At 44.5% G+C, this 12,378-nt stretch overlaps 1 protein-coding gene across 2 annotated transcripts in view; it reads right to left on the bottom strand.

Annotated features, from left to right (window-relative positions):
- Positions 1-4,146: 4,146 nt before the first annotated feature.
- Positions 4,147-12,378, bottom strand: part of EPHX4 (epoxide hydrolase 4) — a 117,213-nt gene continuing 108,981 nt past the window's right edge. Inside the window, exons 7-8 of one of the 2 annotated variants that reach the window (XR_011022006.1) lie at positions 7,678-7,893; positions 4,350-4,438 (exon numbers count right to left, since the gene is read on the bottom strand). Coding sequence is in view for 1 of the 2 variants with exons in the window: in XM_068239803.1 (XP_068095904.1) it covers positions 4,204-4,438 (235 nt within the window). In the remaining variant the exon portion in view is untranslated. Of the gene's footprint in view, positions 4,439-7,677; positions 7,894-12,378 lie in introns of both variants that reach the window. The other variant, XM_068239803.1, reaches the window with a different exon arrangement.

Consider the following 12,378-nt stretch of genomic DNA (forward strand, 5'->3'; position numbering starts at 1 on the left):
CCGAGCCCAGCGCAGCCAGAACAAACAGTTCCGGCCAGCGCTAAAGGCTGGATCGGAGGCGGCTGACGTCAGGACGTCGGCTGACATCCATGACGTCACTCCGCTCGTCGCCATGGCGACGAGGAAAGCGAAACAAGGAAGGCGGTCAGAAGTACGCATCGGGAGCGCCCTCTAGTGGGCTTCCATGCAGCTAACTTTCAGTTGGCTGCACGTAATAGGTTTTTTTATTAAAAAAAAAAACCTCCCGCAGCCGCCCTGGCGATCTTAATAGAATGCCAGGGAGGTTAAATATAAAGTAAAACTGTGAGTTCTCTAAAAAAAAGTCATTTTTAGGAGACGATGGATAGATACAATAGTTTTTCTCATCAGTTTATATTCAACTCAAATGTCCTTTAAAGACTGGGTTCCACAGCTCACCCAAGGTTACTATACTTCCAATTACTGTATTTTAACATTTAATGCAAAGTTCATGGTATGTATATTATTAACTATGCCTTTTTTTAACATTGAGGCCCCTTTTACACTTGAACACTTTTTTTGCATTGCGTTACCCTTTCTGCACGCAGGGTAATGCAATAACAAAGAAAGTGTACGGGGCCCAGTACACTAAATGCGTTGTGCCGGAAGCTTCTGATTTGCTGCCGGCCAGCTGCAAAATCAACAGCACCTTTCCGTGCAACTTCTGCGGCCACGCAGAAAGTCAATGCGCGATGCAGAAATGTTAAATTTTTAGCAGTGGTGTGCATGTGCAGAACAGTGCAGATACTATGGGGAATCCGGGAATCCTAGTGACGTACTTCCTGTCCAGCAGGGAGTATGTATCTGGGTGAGGGGCGGTGAAGGACGCTGACAAGGTGATATGCACTATGCATATCACCCTGTCAGTGCACTCTTCCACAGGATCATATGAATCGATTTTTAGGTGTTGTGGTGCGATGAGGGTGGGGGGAGCATTGCACCGCAACTCTGGCCAGGTATAAAATTGGTCTCATTCTCAAACTACTAGAAAGCACACTTATCCAGCATCAGTGTATCGTCATCTGTGCCGGATAACCAGGCCCGGCCCTAGACTTTTTGCCGCCTGAGGCAATTTTCAGTGAAATCGCCGCCGCCCCCCCCCCCCCCCCCCCAAAGCCGTTGTTGTGGGGAGCCGCCCGAGCTGGAGGGGATAGCGGGCAGGAAGGGGGTATTGGGCCTAGCGGCGGGGAGGGGGTCAGACCCCCCCCTCCCTCGCCTGGGTCCCCCGTCCTCCGCTCCCCTCCAGCTTTAAAAAGGTCCGTGCTGTGGCTGCAGCTATTCGTAAGAGGCAACGGGCGGGGATTACTCACCTCTTCCTCGTTCCAGGCCAGCGTGCGCTCCACTGACGTCACTTCCTGCGGTGACCCCCCTCCCCGCCGCTAGGCCCACTACCCCCTTCCTGCCCGCTATCCCCTCCAGCTCGGGCGGCCCCCCACACACATGGACGGGCGGGTGCCGCCGCCCCAGAAGTGCCGCCTGAGGCAAAAGTTTCACCCCGCCTCATGGGCGGGCCGGCCCTGCGGATAACCGAGACTCTACTGTATACCTTTTCTAGTGAGAGAGATAAACCTGTATCCCAGGGCTCTGTGTGCAGAGAGTACTTATGTTTGAACACAGCAATCAACATTATTTGCAAACCAGCACTGTGAAGGGGGAAACACACAGTTCAATGATTTTTTTTTTAAAGGAAATATCTGAGCAAATAATAAAAAAAAAACCCATCTACTTACTCGGGGCTTCCTCCAGCCCCTTGCAGCTGACATGTCCTATGCCGCAGCTCCCCTCTCAGCCGCCGGCCCTCGGGACCACATTGGTTTGATTGACAGCGGCGCTCGCGCAGGAGAGGACGATTTAGCAAGGTCGGCCTCTGCACCAGCGGGGACCCCGGGCTGGAGGCTGAGAGCAGAGCTGCGGCGTGGGACATGTTGGCTTTAAGGGGCTAGAGGAAGCCCCGGGCAAGTAGATGGTTTTTTTTTATTTGCTCATACATTCCGTAAGAAAAATGTACTCAAATAATAATTTTTATAGATTAAACAAATTTATTTTTTCCATCATACCTTATGAGGCATTTATCAAATATTTCCACAATATTTTGTTCAACATCATTATAAAATGCATCATTTCATAACCTAAACCGAAAAATTAATCCAGTTGGTTGTATTGTGTGTGGCCACCTTAACAGTGACAGTTCGAAGCAAAACAAACATTTCAAGGGAAGCAGTAGTCATACTAGTCAATCCCATATACACTCGGGAAGGCAAAAGCAAGGCACAGACTTCCAGCACTCAGTTATTTAAACATAAATTATAAACCCTACAAGCAAAGAAAGAAAGAAAGAAAACAGCAAGCAGGCAACTCTCATAATTATCAATTATGTCCAACAGATTTATACATGTTGCTGAAAAGCGGACAGAAGCGGATAGAGGTGAACAGATGGAATCAAGGCCTAAAGGACAACTATCAAAAAATGAAATTCTGTAAATAACATATGCTTATAGAACTACTTTCAAATGGACCCCTATCTATGTATGGTACAGTCTTCCATAGCAATGCCCACAGTGAACACATCTGAACTCGTATTAATTTTCTTTACACGTTATGGAAAGCAGAATTAAAGACTTATTTTTTTTACTTACCGGCAGTTACTAGAACTATATATGAGTTATAAAATGAAAGCTGCTTTCGATAGTTGTCTTTTAAACAGTGGACAGCCTTCTATTTCTGTATGTGAAAGCCATTGTAGATGTAAATGTGCAAAAGGTTGAATGTTTCTTGAAAGCATTTAACCTTTGAGAGTATGGGGGCTTCCATCTTGATTTTTTTTTTTTTTAATGTTAATTTTTGGGCTGCAGTGCTGATCTTTTGGACATAATACTTAGTAAATCCCCTAAAGGAAGCTAGTATACAGATCTTCTGACTCCTGATCAGAATGCTTGCTACAGGATAGAGACATATCGTACAGCAAAACGCTCATCATTAAAGGAAACCTAAGATGAAGCACACCAAAGGATTTTACTTACCCGAGTCTTCTTCCAGTACCCTGTAGTGTAGTCCATCTGGTCCCACTGTTGCTCTGCTATGAGGCCATGCGTGATCCTGGCTGTGCACACCATCCGATCTCGCTCCAGTGGCCGCAAGCATTCTGCACATGTGCAGAACAACACTCTTGGCTACGGGATCGCGATCAGGGGGTGAGTGAGGACAGGACCGCGTACGTGTATTGGTCCATGACTGAGCCATTCAGGGGACTCTTTGGGACTTTTGGGGGGATGAAGAGGACCGAACAGAATGCAAAGGACCAGACAGATTATAGGGGGCTGGAGGAAGCCCCAGGTAAGTATAAATCCTAAGGTGTTCTTCATCTCAGGTTCACTTTAAGATGTCATCTTTCATAGACATACTTAATTCTCACATAAAATAAGTTTTCTTAATTGAATCAATGGCTGCAAACTATGTTGTTGTTTTTTGTTGTTGTTTGGCATTTTAGCGCAATTGCCTTCAAGCAATGGACCAACTATTGAAAGGATTGTGTTCTATTTTACATTGTGCTTACTTATAGGATGAGGTCAAACATTTGCATTTTACATCCTCTTACTGGACAAGGACAAAGAGCACAAATGAACACATAACCACCATAACTAATTCCAATACAAAGACTCACAGCATCAGGACAGGTCACTTCATCAAGCGACAACACTTCAGTGATGTTACAAAATGCAGTAAAAAAATAAAAATCAAATGATATCCATCTGACCTACTGGCCAATGGCACCCCTGTATTGTCAATTTATAAAGTTCTACAAGGCACCACACAACAATTGTAGAGAACACAAGATATCATAGAACTCCATGACTTTTTGTTGTTGTACAGTGTAAACTTAGAGATGTTAAGGCATGTGCATGTGCAAAATATAACACTACAATTCAGACTGGCGTTAACGACTGACACAGCTTACGGGACAATCCGCTCTTGTTTAAAATACACAGTGACATTAGAAGAGACACAGTATAGTGACCATGTTCACTGAGACAAGCTATATATGGCCCTTTTTTATAAATGCTGTTATTTTTTTTCTTATTATTAACCAGCTTCCTGTTAGATGGATTTTATTATCTACCTGGGAAGAGGTTAAAAGCAAAAGTAGACCTTTATTTTTATCGTATGTATAAATAACAGTGCACAAAATCAGTCCTTTGTTCGGAATCTCTCTTCCTCTAAAAAGGTCCATATTAAATTGTTGACCAGTTCTGGCTGGTCCTGCTGAAGCCAGTGGCTGGCTTGTGATAATACTGATAACTGGAAGTAATTCTTTACATAGACTCTGGTCAATTCGGCCATCTCCACTTCCACGAATGCATCGTTTTCACCCCAGAGGAGGAGAGTTGGCATGGTCACCTGGTGGTGCTTCAAAGGGAGGCAGCTTTATTAAGAGAAAAAAGAGATAGCAGAAGTTATTATTTTCCACTAAATATTGTATAAAGTATATACACTGATCATCCAAAACATTCTGCCATAGATGTACCCATTGCAGGTACTCTGAGCGTTGGACGGTGGTCAGCACGAGAGCCTTGAATGGTCTCTTGCTACACAGCTCAAAATCTTTCTCTCATGATCAGTTTTACATCACAACCCTTCTGAGCAGAAAGGCCAACTTTTCCCATGTGCATCAGTAAACCTTGGGTACCCATGATCCTGTCATCAGTTGTCCATCCTTGGACCACTGTTAGTAGGTATTAAGCTCTGCATGCCAAGAACATTCCACAAGACATGGAATTTTTGTTTTGGAGAAAGCCTGACCCAGTCAGCTGGCCATCACAATTCATCCTATATCTGAGTCTCTCAGATCCTTACATTTGCCCGCTCTTCCCATTTCCAACACATGACCTTCCTCAGGTGCCATTGTAAAAAGATACACATCACCAGTCAGTAGTGTTACTGTTGAGTCTAATCGGTATATAGTATTTAACGTGAACCTGTGAGTTTCAAAGAAAAAAAATATTAGATTCTTACCCAAATAGAGGAAAGCCCCTGAACAGTCCAGAGGTTTCCTGTGTCCTCATCGACCCCACCACCACCGGCTGGGACCCAGTTATAGTTCACAGACGCACCCTCCGTGTACAAGCATGGCCATACTACGCGTGCGCAAGTTCGGACGCATCTATGCAGTAGGGAACATATCAGACAAGCTCGCTCTGTGTTGGTGAATATATCAACCTTTTTTTTCTAAACTTACAAGTATCCTTGAAACAAAATGTGTAATTAATTACAAGTGTGTCTTGTTAAAGGATAGTTATTAATTGTTAAAGGATACAATATTAAGTAAGCCTGGACTTGACCTGGGCTTTTATCTTCCCCTCTGAGACAGGGTAATAATATCTTTAGTCTGCCTGTCTGTCTGCCTGTCTGTCTGCCTGCCTGCCTGCCAGCCAGCCAGCCCCTGCCTGCCCCTGCCTGCCTGTCTAGTGGCTGCATAGTGTAATAGTTAAGGGCTCCGCCCCTGACACAGGAGACCTAGGTTCAAACCTTGTCTTTTCCTGTTAAGTAAGCCAGCACCTATTCAGTAAGGAGTCTTTGGGCTAGACTCCCTAACGCTGCTACTGCCTACTGAGTGCTCCCTAGTGGCTCAAGCGCTTTGAGTCCACCAGAAGAAAGCACAATATAAATGTTATTTGTCTTGTCTTGTTGATTTGATCTCAGTCAGCAGTAGAAGCCAACTCCATGTAATTTGTCTTCTATCTTTTCTCTAAGGTTATATTTTCACATTATAAGCCATCAGCAAGCAAGGAAATACTCAGAATAATTGTGACAGTACTTTTCCACTTACTTTTTGGTACTTTTTCCAAATGCAGAATGCTGAAAAGATGAAAAATTATCTCCTAGACGAAAACTTAGGTAAAAATGTGAATTGAATCGTGCTCATTGTGTGCAAGCCTGCCAAACTAAAACTGCCAGCCACTAATGGAGGTAAGCCTCCTTTTAATTATTTGATCATACCTGACTTATTTTAACCTTTAAAGGAGAACTGTAGTGAGAGGTATATGGAGGGTGCCATATTGATTTCCTTTTAAGCAATACCAGTTGCCTGGCTATCCTGCTGATCCTCTGCCTTTAATACTTTTAGCTCTCGACCCTGAACAGGGATGCAGCAGATGATGATTGTTTCTGGTGTGATTCACACTACTGCAGGCAGATAGTTCAGCAGGATAGCCAGGCAACTAGTATTGCTTAAAAGGAAATCAATATGGCAGCCTCCATATACCTCTCACTACAGTTCTCCTTTAAAGTTGATCTTCAAAGAGGAGAAATTTACATTTTAGTATTGCTTTATAAAGGGCTTTTTGGGTCTCTTCAAAGGGAAGATCCAATGATTAAAAACCAAAAATCAACTTACCTGGGGTTTCCTTCAGCCACTGGCAGCCATCCTGTGCCCTTGCCGCAGGTCTGGTGGCTCCCGGTCCCCTCTGGTACAGATGCCAACTTCACCAGGTCGGCATTTATTGCGCTTCAGCAAGCAGCTACTCCAGGAGCCTCTCGCGCAGGGGCAGTAGGCATCTTGCACCGGAAGGCACTCGGGCCACTGGCGGGGAGGGGAGCTGTGACGAGGGAGCAGGATGGCGGCAAGGGGCTGGAGGAAGCCCCAGATAAGTAGATTTTTGTTTTTTAATCACCTCGTACCTTCCCTTCAAGCCCTTTATACCTTAATTTCTTTTTATATATGGCTGAAAACTGAGAAATAATGATTTTAAAAAAATTTTTTTGAATGGAAATAAAATAAAATAATTCTTATCAAAAAGTACCACCCAAAGAAAGCCTAATTTGTAGTACAATGCATCGATCATTTAGGTGTGATAAGTAGTGATAACGTTATTGCTGGATGAATGGAAGCAGCGCTGAAATGTGAAAATTGCTGTGGATTTTAAAGAGAACTTGAGGTGGAAAGTTTTGTTAAAAAAATAGCACCTGATCCGGTATCTAGCCGAATCAGGTAGCATCAATTACGGCCGCTCCCTGGTGCTCCTACGTCGCACAATCGCCAAAAAAAAAAAAAATGGCCACAACCCCCTATGGTCACGATGCTGCAGCTCTGGCTCTTTGTGTCTCTGAGCACAGAGCAGGAAGGCGGGGGGAGAGGCATGCAGAAGCTTAGAAGAGACAGGGTAGAGGCTGAGCTGACCAATTAGAGCAGGGGAAAGGGCGTTCCTAACGACAGAGTGGTGGTTTTTGCAGGAGTGCCTCTCCTGCAAGGGACGCCTTCCCCTTGTAGATTGCCGACAAGCAGCTTGTCCCCAACTTCATGGGGTCACAGCACTGCGCAAGGGGACATAGAGGTATGTCATAGAGTATGGAACATGCCTCTGTGTACCATCTTCCCCTCCCCCTGCACTGGCTCAGGTACACTTTAAGGGAAAAATCCCTTAGGCTGGTTTCAGACAGGGGCAGCACCACCAAAAACAGGCCTTCGGGGATTACCTCACTTATACGCGGTAATGCCCTTCTAGATCACAGCCAAACAGGAAGTGACGCTTGCTTGCGCTCACTTCCTGTTCAGGAAATATGGAAGGGCACGGAAGCGTATTGTAAAAACACGTTTCCGCACATGCACGCTGCAACCCCACCGTGTACATTTTTTTAAAAATCCCTGCATCGCCATAGACTTACATGACTTCCTGTCCGCCGCATGTCACCACATTTTGCCGCAGAACAGAGAGGTAACATAAATCTGTCCTTGCGTCGGGGATGCGGCGAAAACGTCACTTCCGTCGTAACGCACCGCATCAGTATGAACGGCCCCATAGACTTTCATTGGGCTGCGGTGGGGTGTGGTAAAAATACTGTGTGAAAGCACCCTTAGAGATGAAGTGGTTATCTGGATATCTGGAAAAAAATGAAGAATCTTGGTTGTAAGTGTTATTAGAGTCAAGTTTTCATTAATAAACAATTTAATACAAACAATGTCTTCTTTTCACCAAATGATGCTTGAGTGTAAATCCCTGCATGTGTTGTTGTACAGTACTAAAATAATAGCTGTTACAGAGACCTACGTGCCTCTAGTTTCCTTTTTACTGTTTATCATTAAAGTTATTGGTCTACATTTGTCTGCAGTGTTGTTGCTACAGAAGCACAATTGTCGCCAGAAGGGAGTGGGCCTCGATCCCCTGGGCAACAGCTCAGAGGCTTTCTATGGGGAAGGCAGAAGAAATGCACAGCGCAAGAAGACAATGCAGCTTCCTGAAAAAAGTCATTTTGAAAAACTTTCCTATTTCTCTGCGGCTGGAATAATTTCATTCATCTTTTTATCCTCCCCTTCTTAGTGTTCCATAATAAAACTATTATTTAACTCAAACCGGAACTGTGTAATACCAAGGGTGTATAGAAATGTCCTGGAGTTATGTTAGGGCTTACATTTTAAAACCTGGTTTATTCATCTCCCAATGAAAATAAATAAATGGCTTTTATGCTTTTAAGCATTTCTCATGTTATCAGCATTGTTTGGACAGCCAGATAAAAATGTTTTGTTTCCATTCAATCTGGACTGCATTCGACTGCAGTTTGGACACCTCATTTGCATACATAAAGCACTGGGTTAAATAAAGTGAACACAGACAAGTTCTTAGTAGGTTTGGTACACCTATATTTATCTCATCATGTCACATACTGGGGGGTGGAAGAGCCCCCAAAAAGTTATTGCAATATAACAAAAATAATAACGGGGGGAGGTGTCTTTACCACTCCAAATGTAAGAACCCAAACCACAGGACAAATGTGAAAAGGTTAAATGATTTATTCAGCAAGATTAAAAGGACAACGCATTTCACGGGTCTCAGCCTGCTTCTTTGGGTCAATAAAAGTGCCTTTAAAATATGGTCACAAGCATGAACGCCAGAAAATGTTTGGCTGCCTCCACCCCCCAGTATTATACATTACATCTCCTTTGGAGGTGTTCACTGGGTGTGGTGTTATCTACAACCAAGAAGGTCCAGGAGTGCAACCATCCAGTACCAGTAGGGCCTGGAATACCGAGCAGGGACAGTTATTTCCCCGTAGACGACTGCAACCCTCCTTTGTGAGTATAAATACTCTTTTACTACAATCTAACAAAATCTTATACCCGACAATACTGCACCATTTGGCTCCTGGTCTGTGCCACAGTGACCACCTTTTCATCATGTCACGTCAGTCCAGGTCCACTTTATATTCCTGTAACTTATGTAAATAAGTGGCTGACCTGAAAATGATACAAACCTACGTGTAGACATCTGGGGGGGTGTGCACTAATCTGCGTCTTACCGCACAATGAGTAGAGCAGAATCCAATGCATTGCACTCTACTTATCATGCACGTAATTCTGCTTAACCTCCTGGGCGATAATCCCGAGCTGAGCTCGGGGTATGTCGCGCAGGAGGAGTTCTCAGGCCTTGGTGGGCCGATTTGCATAATTTGCATAATAACTTTCGCTTGCCGCCGATCCGCTGCTACCCGCCGTGCCGCGCAGCCCCCCCCCCCTCCACGACCCCTTGCGCAGCCTGGCCAATCAGTGCCAGGCAGCGCTGAGGGGTGGATTGGTACTCCCTCTGACGTCGGTGACGTCATCCCGCCCCGTCGCCATGGCGACGGGGGATTTCCTGCTTACTCGGATCGCCGAAGGCGATCGGAGTGGGTGGGGGGATGCCGCTGCGCAGCGGCTATCATGTAGGGAGCCCAGGGCTCGCTACATGATTTAAAAAATAAAAATTTAAAAGAAAAGTGCTGCGCCCCCTCCTGGGCGATGTAATTGTATCGCCCAGAGGGTTAATGCAGCTTAGGGCGTACACCCCATGATATCATCTTTTCACAATAGTGTTTTTGTAATTTTCATCCATAAATGCTAATAAATGTACCGTAATTAAAATATTATCAAACACTATTTAAAAATGTGATTTTACACAGTAAGTAGCTCATCTAAAACTTTTGCCCATTTCAGTGCCTCATGCCACGGTACACTGGCCTAATTAGAATGTAATGGTTTAGATTTAGAACAACAGCCAGCTGTTGTGTAATACATGCACTTTGTGCTTTTTTTGTGTTTTTCTGTGCTCTCAGAATGCTGGCTGTTCCATAGTACCGGTAGTTCATATTTACACTGTGTATTGTGCTGATAATTATCCATGATGGCTATAGATAAAGCCATTCTTTATGCATTGCAGATATACAGTGGCACCTAGAGGTGCCTGTACAGAATGTCAGGTATCTTGTAAATTTGTGGGCATCATTTAGTCTAGTCCACAGTTTGGTACAGCTTATTGTATTCAGGCAAGTCATTTTGCCACTTCGCAATTTTAGTTTCAAAAAGTTTTATTGAACAATACGTTCAGATTTACAAACAGTGTATGCAATTGGCTGCACCCGTTTACCACTAACGATTATTTCTATTGGTACTTCCTTTTTAGGAGTTTACCACTACTTGTCCAGAACCGGTTTTAATCTTAATCGAGGTTTTTTGTAATAAATTATGTAGGATTTGTAAATTTTGGTTACCCATGTAGGGACCAATTTTATCCTGGATTATTTCTTCCAGCCTACGATAGGAATAGCGTGATCACGGTAGCTCCTTAACATCAGCTCCTGCTTGCTGTTTATAACACTGGGTGACATAATATTGCTAAAATTTAAAAAACGTATGACTTTGCAAAGATTTTGCTCTTAAGATAGATGGCATTGCTATTTATATACGGTTATTACCACCTTGCTATTTCAGCGGGTTTTCCTGGTCACATCGTTGGTGTTGGTATGCAGGAAAGTTTTCCTTGCAGGCCACAGAGCGGAAGCTGAGGGACGGAGTTCCGGCAGCCATGTCAACGAGGCTTGGTTTATTGTTTCTTAGGCAACAGAGAGGTTGCGTGGCACAAACGGCTTTAAATGTCCCCGCCTACCACCCTCCTGCGCCTGGCCTCCATGTGAACAAGCATACTGTACGAGAAACGGCCGTTGTGACCAGCCACGTGTTTCTTTGCACCCACTCTCCTCTACCCTCAGCGCGGCGATATCACAGATCCTGCAAACTATCCCTGAGCCGTGTACAGATGGTTTGGCATTTTGATCCTTTGTACACACACTATTAAAGAAGCTTTCATAGGAACTAATCCTTGTGGTGCACATCATTTCATCTTGATATAAAGCTTGCTGTAATGTTAGCAACTGGTTATGTGTCCCATCAAGGTAATATATGTGGCCTCTTGCATAAGTAACTCATGCTTTTTATCACACTCTTACATTTGCATTTGATATGCTGGATGTAAACCACAAGTTCTAATATTACGTTATACAGTGGAGACTCCTATCCTACCCATATTCGATTTCTGTTAAATACCCTCACATTTGTGTGATTACCATTTAGGGTGGCCACTTGCAGAACCCCAAAAAGGAGGACATCACACCCTGAAAAGGAGGACATTGTACTGAGCGTGCCAAAAGTGGGTGTGGTCAAGCATAACGTGGGCGTGGTCATAGGTGGGGCCAAATATACATGACCTTAGCAGTGGTGTAAATTGTCTGCCGGGGAAGTTTGAGCTCTGCCGTAGTGTATCCCCCAAAATAGATGTAATCTGACAGCATTTCACCAAAAATACGCGTAATCTGGTAGAAGTTCCTGCAAAATACAAATAATATGGCAGTGGTTCCCCCAAAATAGACAATGTGGCAGCAGCAGTTACCCCAACATACACACAATCTGGAAGCAGTTCCCCAAAATACGCGAAACCTGGCAGCAGATCACCCAAAATACACGTAACACCCAAAATACATGTAATCTGGCAGCAGTGGTCCCCCAAATACCATTATGCCTCACACACATGTACAAGGACTGTAACTCACAGGGATTGGTTCTTGATCCCTTTGGGGCCGAGTGCTTTAGAGATGTGTCGCCAGCCTACACAGGGGTGCAGCTAAGGTTTTGGTGGCCCCAAGCAGTCCATAACTTGAGGCCCCCATCCACGAAAGAAGCGGCATGGATAGCCACACCCCAAAACAAATGGAAAAATGGGTGTGGCCAAAACGTGATGTTGGTGGAGCCACATACTAGCAGTTTCTAAGCTAAATTGCACCAAGGGCGTAAAATGCTTGGAGACCGGTATAGGTACCCGCAGTATAGGTAGCCAGCTATAGGTCCCCCCCAGTATAGGTAGCCCATATAGTTGCCCACAGTATAGGTAAGATAGGTAGGTGCCCCCATATTGGTTAGATAGGTTGGTGCCCCCGTATAGGTTAGATAGGTAGGTGCCTCCAATATAGGTAGCCAGTATATTTGCCCCAGTATAGGTTAGATAGGTATATGCCCCCAGTATAGATTAGATTGGTATATGCCCCCAGCATAGGTTAGATAGG

The sequence above is a fragment of the Hyperolius riggenbachi genome, chromosome 6 (assembly GCF_040937935.1).
Source record: "Hyperolius riggenbachi isolate aHypRig1 chromosome 6, aHypRig1.pri, whole genome shotgun sequence".
Lineage (NCBI taxonomy): Eukaryota > Metazoa > Chordata > Amphibia > Anura > Hyperoliidae > Hyperolius > Hyperolius riggenbachi.